General features: G+C 43.9%; 1 protein-coding gene across 5 annotated transcripts in view; it reads left to right on the top strand.

Moving 5' to 3' along the window:
* The window catches only part of HERC2 (HECT and RLD domain containing E3 ubiquitin protein ligase 2), a 1676463-nt gene that overhangs the window by 194322 nt on the left and 1464580 nt on the right, over positions 1-17561 (top strand). For all 5 annotated transcript variants that reach the window (XM_086934186.1, XM_086934185.1, XM_086934187.1 and 2 more), the window contains exons 10-12: positions 5121-5294; positions 11150-11338; positions 14522-14673. In XM_086934186.1, coding sequence (XP_086790312.1) covers positions 5121-5294; positions 11150-11338; positions 14522-14673 — 515 coding nt within the window. The remainder of the gene's footprint in view (positions 1-5120; positions 5295-11149; positions 11339-14521; positions 14674-17561) is intronic.

The following is a 17561-nucleotide window of genomic DNA, read 5'->3' as shown; positions in this document are numbered from 1 at the left end:
ATGAAATCGTCACCCCTTAATAAATCCCACTTGGTATTTTTATACTTTGCACCACCTGAGTTTGTTGAAAACAGAGTGCACAGAGTGCAGTAATTAAAGATTTCATTTAAGCTTGGTGGATGAGGCCGGCTGAGCACTTTGCCAGGGTCGGTTCTGGTTCCAAGTCCGGCCCTGCTCAAATCCCTTTTCGATTTACAGTCCTGGCCAAAACCAATACATATTGCAGTGCTTTGATGATGAAGACAAACTAGATTGATGTTGTTAATTTTGTATGGCTCATCCAACGAAATTAAAGATATGGAAAAGGCACCTCCGATCAGTAGACTCCGGTGAAATAGCAGCCCACTGTAATTTGGCCCTAGCCGACCTGGTTGAGGCGCAGTCACTCACCGACTCATACAATTCGACCATCTCCAACATCATGAATGACATTGCTCCACTTCAACAAAAAAATGCCTCAATAAAAATATCCAAACCTTGGTATAATGACAATTTAAACACTGAACGAACGCTGCAACCTTAGAGCACTCTAACATTCCTGGCGATCCAATCTCTCTTCGGAACAACTAAAACTCCTTAGAGAGGTTAGGAGCCTCTACAGAAAAGAAATCAAGAGCGCTAAGTCTGACTACTTCAGACACCAACTGGGCCAAGCGGCAAATCGCCCCAAGAAACTCTTTGAGTTGGTTAAACAGCAATCAGTACTAGATCCCAGCCACTCTGCCCTGGTGGCACCCCTCTCTCTTGCGACGAACTTGCTGCTTTCTTCACGGAGAAAGCAAGACTCCTCTCCATTGACCTGGACTCTAAAAAGGATCTATTGTCTTCTTCCAGGGACATACCATCCCATGACCCCTCAGGAAATCACAGATCTACCAGCCTGATCACCAAGATTAATGAGTCATGGTGCACCTTTACTCCACTTAGTGAAAGACATCTACAAGATCCTTCTGAATATCAACCCATCCAACCAGTTCAGTGACCCGTTACCCCTGGCCATCTTCAAAGAAATCTAGAATGTACTCATCCCCACCTGGACAAAGATTGTAAACGCCTCGCTTTCACAAGGTACGATCCCTGACAGCCTAAAAGCAGCTCTGGTATCCCCTTTACTAAAAAAAACTAACGCTGACAAAGAAGATCTCAATAACTTCTGACCTATCTCCAACATCCCCACCCTAGCGAAACTCAGAAAAATGCATACAATCCCAACTCTATACGCATATAGAGAATTTCCAACTCCTTGACCAGCATCAATCAGGCTTTCGGAACGGGCATAGCACCGAGTCGCGCTCACTCACGTCATGGATGCCTTGTTAAAAATGCTTGACCAAAATGAATCCTGCCTCTTTTTATTTATTTATTTTTTTTTTTTTTTGAAACCTTTATTGTGCATAAACAGCAGACAAATACGGGCCTACAACCACCTGGCCGGCCACAAAACTGTGAGCACTGTTGCGAGCAATACGGTACATCGGCAGTAAGGCGACACTATTAAGCAAGCATTTGGAGTTACACTGGATCATGCTGTACCGCCGATATACAGGAAGAATGAGGTTAATTTTAAGGTTTATAAAAACACATGAACAAGAATTAAGTCCAGGAGAGCCATAGTCCAGTCCATCTCACTACAAAAGCAATAGGCAACGTTCAGCAGGCGAGTTTCATGAGACACAGGAAATTTGCAATCAAAATATCGGCATCGCGAAGGTAACGACAGGATAGGTAAGCAAGCACTACGACGAGAGCAAACATGAACCCACCCAGCTTCAAGCCAAACTATAGCCCAAGGACAAAGATAAGACAAGAAAGATGAAAGAAGAAAGAAAACAAGGCCCATAGAAACGAAAAAACGGACATGTAAATCCCCCCACCCTACACGCATGCAGAGGCTACGGCCTACCCCCCCCCCCCCTTGCAGTGTGTCTGTCGCCCATTAGAGTACCCGAAATATAGAGACAAGAGACAAGGAAAAAGAAGAAAGGAAAAAAGGAACCATCATAGAAAGCCGGAGGAGGGCCAATTATAGATATTCCCAGTCAATCCCGCCATGCAGTCCACCACCGCCCCGTGGAATAAAGAAACAGTATCAAAATCAGTTACAATATAAGACGGGGCGAGGCATACCAATTCGCACATTTCAACTTATATTCGTAAGTGTTCCAAGCCGAGTCCCCGCCAGCCCTTCAGTCCCGGTCATAAAACACAGTTTATCAGCCTTGGCCAGAGCGCGACAGTCCCCCCAGACACGGCGTCCGAGGGGGGCCAGATCCATATAAGGCCGGAAAGCAAAATGGCCACCATCGATGAAGAAGAGGGAGGTAGGGACAAAATGGACGTCCAGAACCAGTAGCCGAGCAGCAGGCAATCAGGAAAAGTACCCCCAAACACCCAATTCGAAATCCAGTCCATAGCTGGAGGAAGGGTACTCGGGAGGCAGTAGGCTCAAGGGGACACATTTGTAGCAACAATAAAGGTCGGGAATGCAACGTCGGCCCCAAAAACAAAGTCTCAAGTTCCGTAGATGACTGAAACAATGTATCCCCAACAGAGCCACCGGCTGCCCTATGCCGGAATCACGGCATCGGGAGACAGTCTCCACCTCACCTTCAGCATCCGGCTCTTCAATCTCCCTTGTCGCGACTGAAAAGATCGAATCCATACCATGCCGAGGATCAGCCACCCGGACCCGCTGCAACTGTTGTGCTGCTTCATCTAGCCGATCCCCTAGCTGACCGGAGAGTGACCGCCATTCCGCCCTAAGCTCGACGAGCGCAGCAACGATGTCCCGGCAGGTCGGCTCCTTCCGAGGGCGAAGCTGTCTCTCTGTGCGCGGTGGGGCTTGCAATGGAGCTTCCAGTTTGCCGTCAAGCAGGGAGACGCTATCAGAGGGCGAGATCACCTTCGCCACTGTAGAAAGGGCAGCCGCCATTTCGGTCGTCCAGGGGGGTGCACGCCAGGAAGGAAGCTGACTCAGCCCCAGGGAGCTTAGGGTCCAGTCGTGTGGACAGAGCGGTTCAGGAGTGCTGCACCGAGGAAACACTACCACCTCGCAGCAAGTCGGGGGCAAGCCGTGGGGCGACCCGCCGAATGGCCACCGCAGGTCAGCCTCAGCGCCGGCCAGGGGGACGACAACTGCAACAAACACTTCTCCCCAATACGCCGATCACACGAAACGGGGCTCTCGGGTGTAGCAATGAAAATCCGTCCGACACCCCCTGTGACGGCGCCAAGAAACAGGGAATCCACGCTCTCAGGGTTCCAGCGGGCGGCGGCCGTTCTGAGGATCCACGGTGGCAGGGAGCGGCGCTAGTCTCGGAGCCCGGGTATGGCGACCGGCACCTGGCACGGCGATATCTCCGGGAATCTGGCAGGTAGGGACTCCGGAGGAACACCCAGAGCATCAGTGCGGCCGTGGCTACATTCCGCAGCGGCTCAAGCACAGATTCACGAACAGGATGTAGGTGCAGAACGCACAAGCTTGCGGAGCCGGGAATCGAGCGTCCGTTCAGGTCGCCATCTTGGCTCCTCCCCCCTGAATCCTGCCTCTTGATCCTCCTTGATCTTTCTTCCACATTCAATGCGGTTAATTATGACAACCTCCTCGAAACTCTGAAAAATAGGATGGATTTTTCTGGTCCGGTGCTACAATCGTTCTCATCTTTCCTCCACCACAGATCTGAAAGGGTCATGGCAAACCACTCTCTCTCCCGCCCTTTCTAATTTTCATGCTGGTCCCTCAAGGATCCGCCTTCTCTCCGATCCTCTTCAACCTGTTCTTGGAACCTTTAGCTAACTTTAACCCCTTCAAACACTCTCTTCCATATGTATGCGGACGATATGCAACTCTATTTGAAAATCTCTTCCCCCGAAAACATCATCTCTCTCAACTCGACCCTAATGTCTATTCAAAACTGGTTAACTGAGAACCATCTTCTGCTCAACACCTCCAAAACGGAATTCCTGGTCATCTCCCCTCCGAACCACACCCCCAAGCTTGACCTCTGGTTGAATCACCTCACTTCTTTCAACTGCACTCTTCTCATCATAGACGCAGCCAAATCGCTCGAAGTCACCTTGGATAAGCACCTGAATATGAAAAATCACATCAGTTAGGTATGCAAGGGTGCAAACCACTTGATGAGGACTCTCAAATATCAAACTTCTCTTTCAGCAAAACTATTTCGAGCAGGTGGTGCAAGCGCTTGTCCTGCCTAGGCTGGACTATGGCAGCGCGACCCTTTGTGGTCTTCTCAACTACTCCCTGGCTCCACTAAGAGCATCACTGAATACAGCGGCTAGACTGGTTACAGGCACTAAGCGAAACAAGCACATTTCCCCAGTCCTAAAATCTCTCAAATGGTTGCCTTATGAAGCACGTATTCAGTTAAAGATTGTCGTTCTGGCGCACAAAGCCCTTCACTTCAGTACTCCCAGGTACCTGGCGTAAAAACTCTAGCTCTCTTGTGATGTAAGAGCCTCAAGAAGAACCAAGACTTTCCTCTTGAAACCACTCATCTTTAGGAAAAAGAGCCTTTTCCGGCGCTGCCCCAAAGCTATGTAACTCTCTTCCACCGGAAGTACACCAAATCTCTTCAACAACGGCATTCAAATTGGAAGCCCAAAATTTCTTTATGAATAAATTCTTACCCTAATTCAGCTAGGCACACCTGCTCAAAGACATCGCTCTTACTTCCATTGGACTATCATTTGAATATGTGAACATTCCTGTTTTTTTTTACTTCTACTTGATGTCGAGTTTGTATCTATGTCCTTCCTCCCATCCTATTGTAAAGCGCTCTGATATCCCTCGGGATCTTCTTCGCGCTACATAAAACTTTATAAATAAATAAGTATGAATCTATAGATGACTAATATTTGATGATTATTCATGGTACAGTGCAGTTTTAAAGACATTTTATAATTGACCATTTGAAATGTTGCCTTTTTATCAATTAGTCATTATTTGACCTATTGCTCCTTTTTGAAAATTAAACTTTTTGATAATGTCTCACATGTTACTTAGCGCTATAGTGTCATACCAATGGTAGAAGTGTTCTGCTGCGTGAATGCTAATAACATAACATTTAAATGCTGCATGTTTTGTTTATATCACGCAGATTCTTTCTTGCCCTCTGACACCAAATGAGAGTTTCCTAAGATATCTGACCCTGCCACAGGACAATGAACTAGCTATTGATCTTCGACAAACCGCAGTTGTGATTATGGCTCACTTAGATCGCCTGGCCACGCCTTGTATGCCTTCTCCGTGTAGCTCACCTACGTCTCACAAGGTACCTGTATGCTTTCCTGTATATATACAGATTAGACCACACACATTTTGAACTGTTACATAGTATGCCATGCATCTGTGATATTATTTGAATATGTGCCATAGCCTCCTCTTTAGAGGCGCTTTGGCAATTATAGTAATTTCATTATGAACCAGTCATAGAATTAAATAAAACCATACTTAGTGTACAGTCTACGTAAATGTGTTGATCTTTAAAGGATTTGTAAGCAATACAAGGAAGGAAAAGATGCACGTTATTGATAGACATATTAAGAAGTGTCGAATCCGGTAAAAGTTAGCATTTTGTATATGCTTTCGCTACATCGACTTAGCATTTCGGAAGGGACAATGGCCTGTGACCCCTCTTGCAGTTTCACTCTAGCAGATAATCAAATCACTAATTTTCTCTCTGAGTCGTTGCTAGGGAAGATCCATAGAGTAGTGTTTGAGGTAAGGCTATTGAAAGTGTCTTTACTGTTAAAGAGAATCTCAGACGGGAAGGAATGTTTTGCACACTTTGCCAAATAAAGTTACCAAACGAAAAAGGTGAGGATTGTGGAAGCCTGTGCAAAGAATCCTGAATTAAGATTGAGATGCTGCAGCATACCCATTTTGTACCTTCTGAATGAGGTGGAAGGACCTAGGATAATAGATTGTAAAAGATTGCTTATGTGATTACTGGGAGAAGGTAAATTGTCTGGTGGGGTTGTGGTAGAAAGGATGCATTGTACTGTGACAAAGTAGTACAGTGTGGTCTGAGAGTATTGAGGGGCGTGAAGCTAGACTTTTAGGGTGAAATATGGGGGATCAGGTAGTTGGGAATGGGCAGATCAGAGTAGAGTGGGAGTTGTGACAGACTTATTTTTGAGTTTTTAGAGTGCATTGCTCCAGAGGTGACAACCCAACTTCCAGTGAGGAACTTGGTACCAGGCAGAAACAGGAAGTGTTAATGAAGGTGGATCTCAGTCTGCAAGGGAGAAAAGAAAAAAAATGTGTTTTTTAATTTTATGAAATAACAAAAAAGCTAAGCATCTAAATGCCTCACATCTAGGTGAGTGTGGGAGAGCATAGCTTTACAGGAATAGTGCAGTGAAGAGGCAGTAACTTATGTTCAGGAGGCTCATAAGGAGAATGCAGATTAAATTATATGTGGCCCTTTGCCTTTTACAGTAGATTTTCTGGGTGTGTTTTTAACTTGATAATGGAATCCTCAGGGGAACAACTAATACTGGGGAATGGATTATGTTATTGTGGTTTATAAATGGTTGTCCGTGACTCAAACGTTCTGCTTCGAAGGGTCAGCTAGTTGACATGGAACAGTCTTGGCTTTTTTAAACCCCACTACCTAGAGCAGTTCACCAACTTAATCACATTACTTGCAGGTAAGACATGCTCTGGAGGCAAATGGGGTTTCTGAGTGAGGTTCAGGATTACAATCCCTTGGAGGCAAAGTTGACCAAGGGTCTTGAGGGTCAGAAGGGCATCTCCCGCCTACACACGTCCCTCCTCCTTAATGTGCCTGATCACCTCAGGAAATTACAAGACACCTGGGTAAACAACATGGGGGAGCTAGACAAGGATGACCACGGGCGTGAAGTGAAACTGGCTTCATGGGGGTTGGTTTACTCTCCCTTCCAACCGTGGACTCATACAACTCGGTTATTTTCACTGCAAATGCTGTAGCCTAGATAGGCTGTGGAAGATGGGCCGGGTAGCGACCATATGCTGCCTGCGTTGCGGGGACCCAGATGGGTCATTCTGCAATGTTATATGGGCCTTCCCTTTCATCGCTCTTTACTGGACTGCAATACATAAGCTTATCACACAGGTCTCTGAAACCCTGGAACATAAGCTTGCCCTCTTAGTGATTATGGAGGTCTGGTCTAACACTAGATACCAGAGATTGTTTGCTGGAATTGTTACCTGGTACCCAGATGTTGGGCGACCCCATAAACCTTATTTTGCCACCACTTGGATGGACTTCTACTGCAGAGATGAAAGGAAATAAATTTTGCGAGGGTGCACCTCTAAACTTTAAAAGATTTGGGGTCCAGGCTTGCAGGTTGTATGGATGACGACAGCTGAGTCTTATGCTTTGTTCTTTCCACTTATATTTGGTTATGATTGGGGGAAGGGTGGTCGCGACGTGGATTACATTTATCACCGTATTACCATTGATGTTGCCTTAACGTAGAGCCTTAGTTGTATATTGAATGTTGTTTGGTAAATGCAAAAACAATAAACCGATCTATTAATAAACCACAAAAAACAAACGCTCAGCCAAAAGGTATACATTGAAGTGCTTAACGGCACCTCAGTTTGCTCAATTAGCAATGGTCAACATGAGACATCAGAAAAAGGCATTTTTTTAATGACTGTAGTGCAAATCTAAAAATTGCTATTTTTATACAGTTGACTTTCCAGTCCATATATTTTTTTGTCAACATCTGATAAAGCGTTCGAGACCAGAACAAACTTGTGTTTCTGATCTCTTGTTCCCTACATGCCAGTGGCAGAGGCTTACTGGTTTGAAGTGACTGATGTGATTTATTGAGTTTGTCTTTGCCTCTTGTGTAGAAAATACCAAGTTGAGCTAACAACCTACTCTCTTTAATGCAGTTTGGTAAATATTTCCTTTCGGTCTGGAGAAAACATTTCCATATTAATCAGTTAGCTCAATTTTACTTCTACTGGACAGGAGTAAATTCTGGCATATTGGTTATGGGGATGGAAGGATGGATGGACGGCATGTTACATCAGACGTCCTTTGCACAGAATAAATACTGTACGCCTCCCTTGTGCTAATTGTATCGATTTTGTTGACCATGTTATGTTTTCCTGCTGAGGAGACTCATTCTGTGAGGTTCTTGAGGGGTGCTTCATATGATTTTGTTATTTATATGCTCTCCAACAAAGTAGTCAACTCTGTTGGAGATAGGAAGGCACACAGAGGGCTTCTTGTTTTAACATGGGTAACATTTGTCCCATTGTTCAGGGCGTGTAACGGTATGATGGACGTATGGAGCAGCTAATTGATAGTCATGACATCCAATTTTGGGCAATGCTGGCTACTAGCCTTTCTTTGTAATTTGATGCAGTATGTCATGACTGTAGATCTTTCTTCTGGAGCATGAGTGGTATGTTTGTGGGGTGTTTATTAGTATATGGAAAGGATGTTGGGCCAGCCCAGGCTGAATACCCACATGTGAACCTGACACTCGCACATGAATTTAAGCCCTCTTTTCTTGGGTTTCCACACTAGATAGTGGAGGGCTTTCCGCGGCTGTGTCACAGTTTTTCTTGCATCTCTTCTCTTTCCTCATTCCTGCACAGGTTACTGTAACCTAGTTTGTTATGTACCTAGGTTACATCGGTAAGCTATCATTGGCGCAGAGAGGAGAAAATCGTTGTTTTGACTTCAACTAGACCGCTAGTTTCGACTAGTTGACCTGTGGCCTGACAAGATGCAACATCTTGAAAATGACTGCAGTCTTTGCCTCTGTTCTCCTCTCAAAAAAGATTGCACTGCCTGCTCATAGGTCACATCATAGTAAAGGGAGCAGAAGCTGAGAAACAGCCACTTCTCTTTCAGAAATGCACATTTCCTTCTAGAGTTGTTAGGCGCTTGATCCTTAGGCATTATGAGCTTTATGTACTGTGAATCACCTCATTACTGGCCTCTGCCTGAGGGAAGATGCAGTTGGAATTCATTGTTTTCACCGTAAGTGCAATTGCTGCACCATTAGCTTGTGGCTTGTTGGTTCAGCACCAGCTGCTCCTGATTCACCATATAGTTTGGCCCTGTTAGGCTAGCAAGTTCACATTTTGAGTTTAGTGAAGCTCTGTACACCAGTAAAGGTGAAGGATTGGAGCTGGAGCAATGTGAAGTTTCTCCTTTAGAAGTGGGTACCAGATTGAGCATTAAGGAAGGCATGCTTCTGTTTCTTGCTGCCGAGGTGAAGGAGGTAGAGAACGCCTTACTAGCTTGCCAATTGACAGTTTGAAAATGCTCTGAAGCCCAACTACTGTGAGAGCTGCAGGAGTATAAGTTGCTTGAGGACAAGGAGAGTGCTAAAGACTGTTGTGGCAAAACTGCTACCCAGCATGCCCCAAGAAGTGCGTTGATGCCCCTCTCCACATTATGACACGAGTGTCATCCCTGTTGCTTGAGGCACTGTTTGTCACGAACAGTTAGGAGCTTAAGAGCCTCTGGGTGAACCACTGCCTTTTTGTGGAAGCACTTTTGCTTCTTAGTAACTGTTGCCCCCTAGATCTCGAGATGTTGCTGGCCTTCCTGCAGTTTCCCGCTGCTTGGTCGCTTGCCACCATTCCAACAAAAGGGTGTAGCACCTGATTTCCCTATGACATTACTCCTACTGTATAACCTGCTGCTTGCTATTGTGCCCCCGCCTTTCTATTCTCTTCTATGGCTGTGAATGCCACATCCCCTTTCGGTGTGCACTTCAGAGAAAACCATCATTCTCTCACAGCCTTCTTGAATTTTGCTCTCTGTACAGCAAGCTGCTGGTCTGGTAGCTGCAGAGTGCTCCTAGACCACACTGAACTACTTATTGTAAGCACAGCATTGAGCATCGAGGCCACAATAACACTTAAGAACATGGAAGTATTCTTTGTGTCACCACGTGCGATAAATATGCCTGTTTACTATTGAATAAAGTCAGAATATCTTTATGAATTTGTACCACTCTTGCAAAATAGGTCTGGAGTGTTTGTATAAGAATCCCTGGTGGGTTCCTGTTTATTTTTCTTTTGCATGTCCAAGTGCTTGAATTAATTTTGATGAAAAGTAAGTGTACTGGTCAAGTTTGTAACATCACATACTATTTGGCAGAGGGACACTGAACGCATTAATATATACATCAGTGTAAGAGCTCAGCTTTGCTATTGAAACCTGAGATATTATTTGCTGACACATTAGTCCCCGAATGTGAGTGGGCTCTTAATATAGCATGAAGCTCCTAGAAGCACTTGCTATAGCGGTATGGAGCCAGTGCTTTCTGAACATCTGGGAGTTTTGGGAATTCAGGCATCATGACAGGCAACCAAATACCTTAGTTGGAATCAAGATTAGCTACATTTTCTGATTTTCCTGGCCCAATATCAGCGTCTTTTGTGATTATATAAATAAACATTGCTGGTGAAAGGGTCTAGAAGCATAGGTATGTGGGTTAGTGACTTACTGTAGTAATATTGTCCTCACTAATGATTAAGATGAAGAATGTGATGCTTTAATCAATTTTTACTAAAGGTTCAATGCAGTACCCCTACAATAATGCTGTATCAATGATAACCGTGCGCTTCATGCAGTTTCCTAATATGCACTGCTGACCTACAGTACACGTCTTTGAGGTGCACCTGGGTGATGTTTCAGTCTAAATATAAAAAGAACAATTTTCTGTTTTAGTTCAATCGTGCATTGATCATGCATTATGGAAGCCACTCACATTGAATACATGAATTAATATCTAGAACTGCTCGTAAAAGTGGGTGAATAGTGATGGCTTGGGGACCTGATTTGGCAAGATCATTCATCCTTTGAACCATATAATTATAGGATTGGAAACAGTCTCCTCTTATGTGTGCCAACCCAACAGGCTCCTTATCTCCGTGGTCTTATTCTTTGCCATGACCTATCGATAAATTTACATTTATTGTGATCTGCATAGGAAAGAGGGCCTTCTAAATATCAATGTGCCTTTGAACTTCAAAGTTAAATGTATTCTAAAAAGTTTTAGTCTAGAATGTGCCCTTCCTTATAAAAAATCACAGGATGAAAATGAAATTGTGATGAATCTACTTTCAATTGAAACTTTCTTTTTTTGTTTAAACTTGCAGGGCTCATTACAGGAAGTCATAGGTTGGGGCTTGTTAGGCTGGAAATATTATGCCAATGTGAATGGCCCTATTCAATGTGAAGCGCTTGCCAATCTTGGGGTTACGCAAATTGCATGTGCAGAGAAGTGCTTTCTAATCTTATCCAGAAATGGCCGTGTTTATATGCAGAACTACAACAGCGACACTCTGGTAAGGGGATAAAAGACAATAAGTGCTTACTGCTTTTAAAATAAGCATTTGCTTTCTTTTTCATTTCTGCTTATTTGATATTTTGCTTCTTGTTTTCAACTCTCCATCCCTCTGTGAGCCAGAAACTGTTTGAATAAAATCATTGTAATAGTAGAGGGAGGGAGAGGTGTGGCGCAGCAGCCAGAGCACCTGACTCTGGAGCACAGGACTCCCGGTTTGATCCTTGGTGGCAGTTCAGCTAAGCACCATGTGACTCTGGGTAATAGCTCACTTAATCTCCCCTACGGCCCACTGCGCCTTGAAACCTTAAGGGGTGATGTGTTTGCGTTTTACAAATGTGAATCTATTTATTTATTATGTCAGTGATGTTTATGTAAGGTTCAAAACTTGTTTTATAAAACAATTACTTAAAAATCTTGCTGGAGCCAGTGACTACTTTTGGAAGTACACCCACTGAACTGCTACTCTTACCTACTGTAATTTGCTGATTTTTAAGCTTGCAGAGTCAACAACTTCAGAACATTTTCCAAAATAGTGCACACAATAACCTCCCCAGAATTCTAATGCTTTCTCTTTGATTTTGCCTTAAACCCCATGTTCATAAATACCCAATAAGCCTAAGTACATACCATCTAAATTAGCCATCTTACATTTTCTAGGCCTTTTATTTATTATGGAAGCCTGGTTCTTCCAATCGTTGTTTCTCTCATTGGATCTCGGTCTCCATGTTGGTTACCTTCATGTAACACCAAGACAAACTAAATAAATGAGGGGATGGAGTTGAGCTAATTTCTCAACTCCTCGAAGTGTAATGTCGCTGACACTAAATATACTTAACGCTACATGCTCCAACCTTTGGCTTTCAATGTATCTGCTACCCAGCTCGATACAGCTTGAACTAAATGGATCACCTAAGTGATCTATTTACATATTTTGATTTAATAGACCTCTTTACAGGATAATAATCACCTAAAATGACCTCTAAAATGTGAAAACCTAACTAGTGGTGCTACATTTGCCGCCAGATTCTGAAGCTTGTTGCAACAAAAACCAAATTTCTGTTCATTTGGAGGCCCCTGCAATAAAGATTCATTACAAGTTGGATGGACACCCCTACCCTAGACCCACATACCTATTGTCTGGAAATATATGTATACCCCTCACTCTCATTTCTACAACTTAGTGACATAATTTAAAAGACTGGCCATTGTCAATTTCACTTACTCAGGCAAGTCGCACATCTAATTCACCAAAAAGATTTCAGATTAGTGCTGCAGGTGCTAGTCCTCAGTCACACTGATTTCAATTTAGAGAAATTAGAAATCAAAATTATCACTTCCTCTCATACTATACTCTTGGGCATGCTTGGTCTTGGAAAGATCAAATATTTAAAACTCGAAACTTTTCTACAATTCATTATTTATTCTATTTCACTGTAGAGTCAAGACTTGTTTCATTAGTGTGACTTTTCACATGGCTACTTGGATAGAAGAATGTTGTAGTCCTTAGGACATGTGGTGTACGCAAGAATATGCATGTACATCCCCAAATGAGGCACTCCGTAGGTGATCAACAAAATGATTCCAAAGTTGTTGGTAGGATGTAGATTTATTTTTCAGTAATCATTCATGAAAACTTTCTCAATGATATTGACATCAATGAAGAATATAAGTAATTCGACACTTGAATAATGAACACGAACTCCAGTGCCTCATTTGGGGATGTACATGCATATTCTTGCGTACACCACATGTTCTATATTTTCAGGCGCTTGACGGAAACGCCACCCTGGAGTGCACCCGTCCTTCCAAGAATTATTAAAACTGTGTCTAACCGAGCTGTGCACCACCCATCTCCTTCTAATTGGTAGTCCTTAGGACGTCATGCTTGTGTGCTACTCAAAATGGTGGCATTTTTGTGTGGGTGCCATTATCCATCTTGGGTATTGGACCCTGCACATCATAATCTTCGGTCTCCCTTCTAGAAACTAGTTCTCTCTGTGGATAGGCGGTGAGTAGCTCTCCTGTTTTTAGGTTGAGCATGGGCGAAGCATGCTGTATTAGAGTATGGACCTAAAGCCCTGCCCACTCTCTGCACATATTGGTCATTGGCTAGTGTCATTATCCTTCGTAAATGCTGACTTCTACTTCTTTAATAGGCGAAGATAACACAAAAAGTAGTAGGACTGCTGCACAGTTGTCGATCTCCTTATACAATGTGACTAAGGCAGAAATACACTTTCTGTTTCACCTTAATGCTTTCCCACTGGATGGAATAAGATCAACTTACCTGGGGACTATGTCTACCGGGAAGAGTGATTGGTACATAATTTTATCAGGATAAATCTTAAACCAGGAATAAATTCTACAGGTAACACTGTGCTTATTTTAGGTGTTCTGTACCTTTGAACAGGGTTTTAATCTTAATAATGCATCGAAAAGGGTACTGTAATAAGGTAATGTACACACTCCTTATGCACCAATGCCATGAATGAGTTTAGAGTAAGAAAGTAAATATGGCCGTAATCGGTTCTAATGTTTAGGTTTCAGTGCTTGGTAATATATTTCAGTAGACTAGCTCATCTGTGATGTAGTGCTCATTGCAATTCCTCAGTAACATATTCCTTTATCTGGCAAAACACTTTGTGATTAGTCAACTGGACATCTATGTAATGGAAATCTCATAAGTGTATTTGCAGTTATGTGCTAGCCATGTGTAGGGTACAAATGGGCTAGGAGTCGAATCACATTGTTTTTGCAGGTGTTTCTGGGAAGTTCAGTTTTATGTTGACAATACCTACATCTCAGCATAGAGTAGGTGCATTAGTTAGCTGGAGGTTATAGTAGTACATGGCACATGACAGCAGTTCATTTTAGGACATGATTCTGGCCTGATCCTTCAGATAAACGTACCTGATTGGCGATAAACTTCCTGCAGAGCAATGTTCTGTTTGCAACATCCAAAGCAATGGGTTCATAGAAGTATACCCAAAAATGTGTTACATTTATGAAATTATTATCCTCCCAGTTGGGAATTTAGAATGCAGAGGTTTTCTAAATATGACCACTTATTAAAGAATTTTTAAAAAATGCTATCTGAATGTAGAACCCTTGTTAAAAGCTACTATATCTTGTATTGTTCTTTACAACGTGCAACTCTTTTTTTATTTTGTCTCCTTTACAGGCACCTCAGCCCGTGCAGGGCCTTTGCACAAGAAACATTGTGAAGATTGCAGCTCATTCTGATGGCCAGCACTATCTGGCCTTGGCAATAACAGGCGAGGTCTTCTCCTGGGGCTGTGGAGATGGTGGAAGATTAGGCCATGGTGATACACTGTACGTTTTTAATCTACTTTTGATTCATTCAGTGCATCAAGGACTGCAGTCCTTTCAGCTCAGTTTATTAATTTTCGTTTGTGCAGTTCTAAAATTGGTCAAAATAATCATTGACTATTTGTTAGTTTTACCTTAACAATTAAATTGTGTTTATAGACGTATATAATGTACTTGTAATATTATAACTAACTCTACGTGTAAGTTGTGGTTGTATTTTTAAAGAGTAAGGACCCTTCCCAGTGGAACCTGAAGAAACCCCATGGAAGACAGACGGTTGGAGAGCCACCCCACCCGTGGATACCCTAGTACCCACGCTACCAACACCAGGGAAGCCGGGTGAAGTGGTGTAGGAAACCGCAGTCCAACCCATTGGAAGGCTTCAGGAAAGTGCATGGAAGAGGAGAAACTGTCCTGGGGAATCCAGACATGTATTCTTGAAGATGAGTACCTGAAAGCAGAGGGGAAAGAGTCTCACTCAGGAGTGACCAGGAGACTTGGAAGATGAATGCCGTCCAATGTCTGGTGCTTCAGGGAAGATGACGATGACCTTGACTCTGTTGCTGTGGTGACCAGGTGATGCTGAGGAAGACCAGGAGCCGGATACGAGCTGTCCCACGAAGGATGTCGAGTGCTGAGGGTTGGTGTGTGGCTGGAGCACCAACAAGCCTTGGCAAATGCAACCCATGCAGGAAGTCAAGAAGGTGCAAAGTTGGGACCAGCAAGGTCCAGGGGACACACCAAAAGCAGGGGAGTCTGGGCAGGCCAGAGCAATTAGGGGAGCCCAAATAAGACTTAGATGACCCTCCACAGGACCCCTAGGCCGAAGGCACTGGAGTAGCAGGAGAACATCGGGCAGCTTACCAAAGCAGCAGGCCACTATGCGATGTGGCTGAAGATCTTGGTGGAAGAAGTTGCCAGAGGTTGGGGCTCAGCCTGATGCACTTGGTGTAAAGTTGCCAACAAGCCTTTGCACTTGCAAAAGTACGCAGTGAACAGGAGTTTGGTTATTGCAGCCCCCACAAGGGATACTTGCCTCAAACTCAGTGAAAGGACAGCTCAGGCCTCGAGTTACATAGCAAACCAACACCTGTGTTGTTGAACCCTTTGGAGTCTGCAGGAGCTCGGGATCAGAAGACCGGTTAGCAGTGATGAGGTGCCTGTGAATGCCGGGAAGTGAATCCTTCACTTCAAGAGAGATTCCTACAAGTGTCTTTGCTCCACAGGCCTTGCAGAATCTCTGTATGAAGCACGGACACAGACGATGCAGGGAGACTAAGTCAGGCCCTTACGAATTCCAGCTAAGTTCAGTGTGTCCAGACGGTCAAAGTTGAAGTGGCATTGGAATTGAATCTTTTCCCACGACAAATCTAGGAACCCACCCTCAGGTAAGCCCTTAAGTACCCTAGGGGAAGGGTTGAGACTATTCAGGGGACCCTCCCAGGGGAGGGTCTGGACAGGGGGGAGGTTACTCCCATGTCCTCTGTCCAGTCTCACGCCAGAGTGGGAGCCAATGCCTCCCAGGACTGGTTTGAACTAGCCTAATGACAGGGACACCAAATGTGCCCCTCATGCACACTTTCTGGCACTGGCAAGTGTACCCACCCAACCCTAATACACTAAATCCTGTCTGGGAGGGGTCACACCTCCCTATGACAGGATGCCTATTGTTCCACTTTCCTCTTCTCGAGCTTGGCTCAGCAGCAGGAGGGCAGAAATGTGTCTCTGGTCGGCAGCAACCATTTTCTGCTATCCAGAAGCATTGGAAGAGCCTAACGGAGGGCTCTTCCAGTGCTTGGAATCCTACCTCCCACACCGTTTACGGTTTGGGGGTACGATTCCAACGTTTTTGATACCAAGCGTGATCAGATTCGTTGCAGCCAATTTTGAGATGGTCATCGCTTAATTATGCGATGCCCCTCCTATATAGTAAATGGGTGCTTTACTGACAACCCAGGAGAATGGTCTACCTAGGCTGCAGGGTGTCCTGCTCATGCAGGGGCACCCTCTCATTTAAAACCAAGCATCCTGCCTAATGATTAACTGAATAACAAGAACTAACTGTTTGGATGGAAGGCCACCTGTCCCAATGAATGCGGGATTATCAATTGAAAAGAAAGGAACCCATGACGGTCCTCCTACAATGGCCACCTAAGGGCCTGTGATAAAGCGCTCCTGTCTCTCTCTGTCCTGAAGAAGACCCCAGCATGAGGACACAAGCTACCCTTTAACCAGGGGGTCGAAACGTAGACCAGACTATATCCACTCTCTAATCATAGGACTAATTAACAGAATATAACGGATCCTATGTATAAGAGTATATTGGAACTGCAGATCGAAATACAGACTGTGAAGGGCCTATATACCACTGTGATTGTTTTTAAGTCACAACCACCTTTACCCAGTCCTCACTTCTTACCCATCACACCTACCCCACTCAACTGTTTCCCTTTTTCCATCACTTCGAGCGCATTGTAAATACTATTATTTGGTACAAATTGTGTTGTCTTCTCCACATGAAGTTTTTTGATATTACATTTACATGAGAGCAATGCCCGTAGGCATCTATGTGATTCAATGAAGCAATTGAATGAATAATTCTCTATGTTTGAATGTATTGATACTTCATAAACCTAGGTACTCATTGAGTTAAATTGGGTACCTGATCTATAATGTGCTAAAGCAACAAATAAAAGGCTAAGCAAACTTTGGGTGTAACTATTTTGTGCTCAATGTTTGAATAACATTTGATGTTACAGTGAATCGATAGACTCTGACCATTGCTATTGTACCTAATGATTTTCAAGGCCTGCTATAGGGGTGACTTATAGGTTTTAAGTGCAGTGACCCTTCGATATAGTAAACCTATATCTTTAGTAAGTGGTGCAAGC

Source organism: Lissotriton vulgaris, chromosome 8 (assembly GCF_964263255.1).
Source record: "Lissotriton vulgaris chromosome 8, aLisVul1.2, whole genome shotgun sequence".
Taxonomy (NCBI): Eukaryota; Metazoa; Chordata; class Amphibia; order Caudata; family Salamandridae; genus Lissotriton; species Lissotriton vulgaris.
The sequence above is the reverse complement of the archived record's forward strand: the minus strand, read 5'-3'. Positions and strand labels throughout refer to the sequence as shown.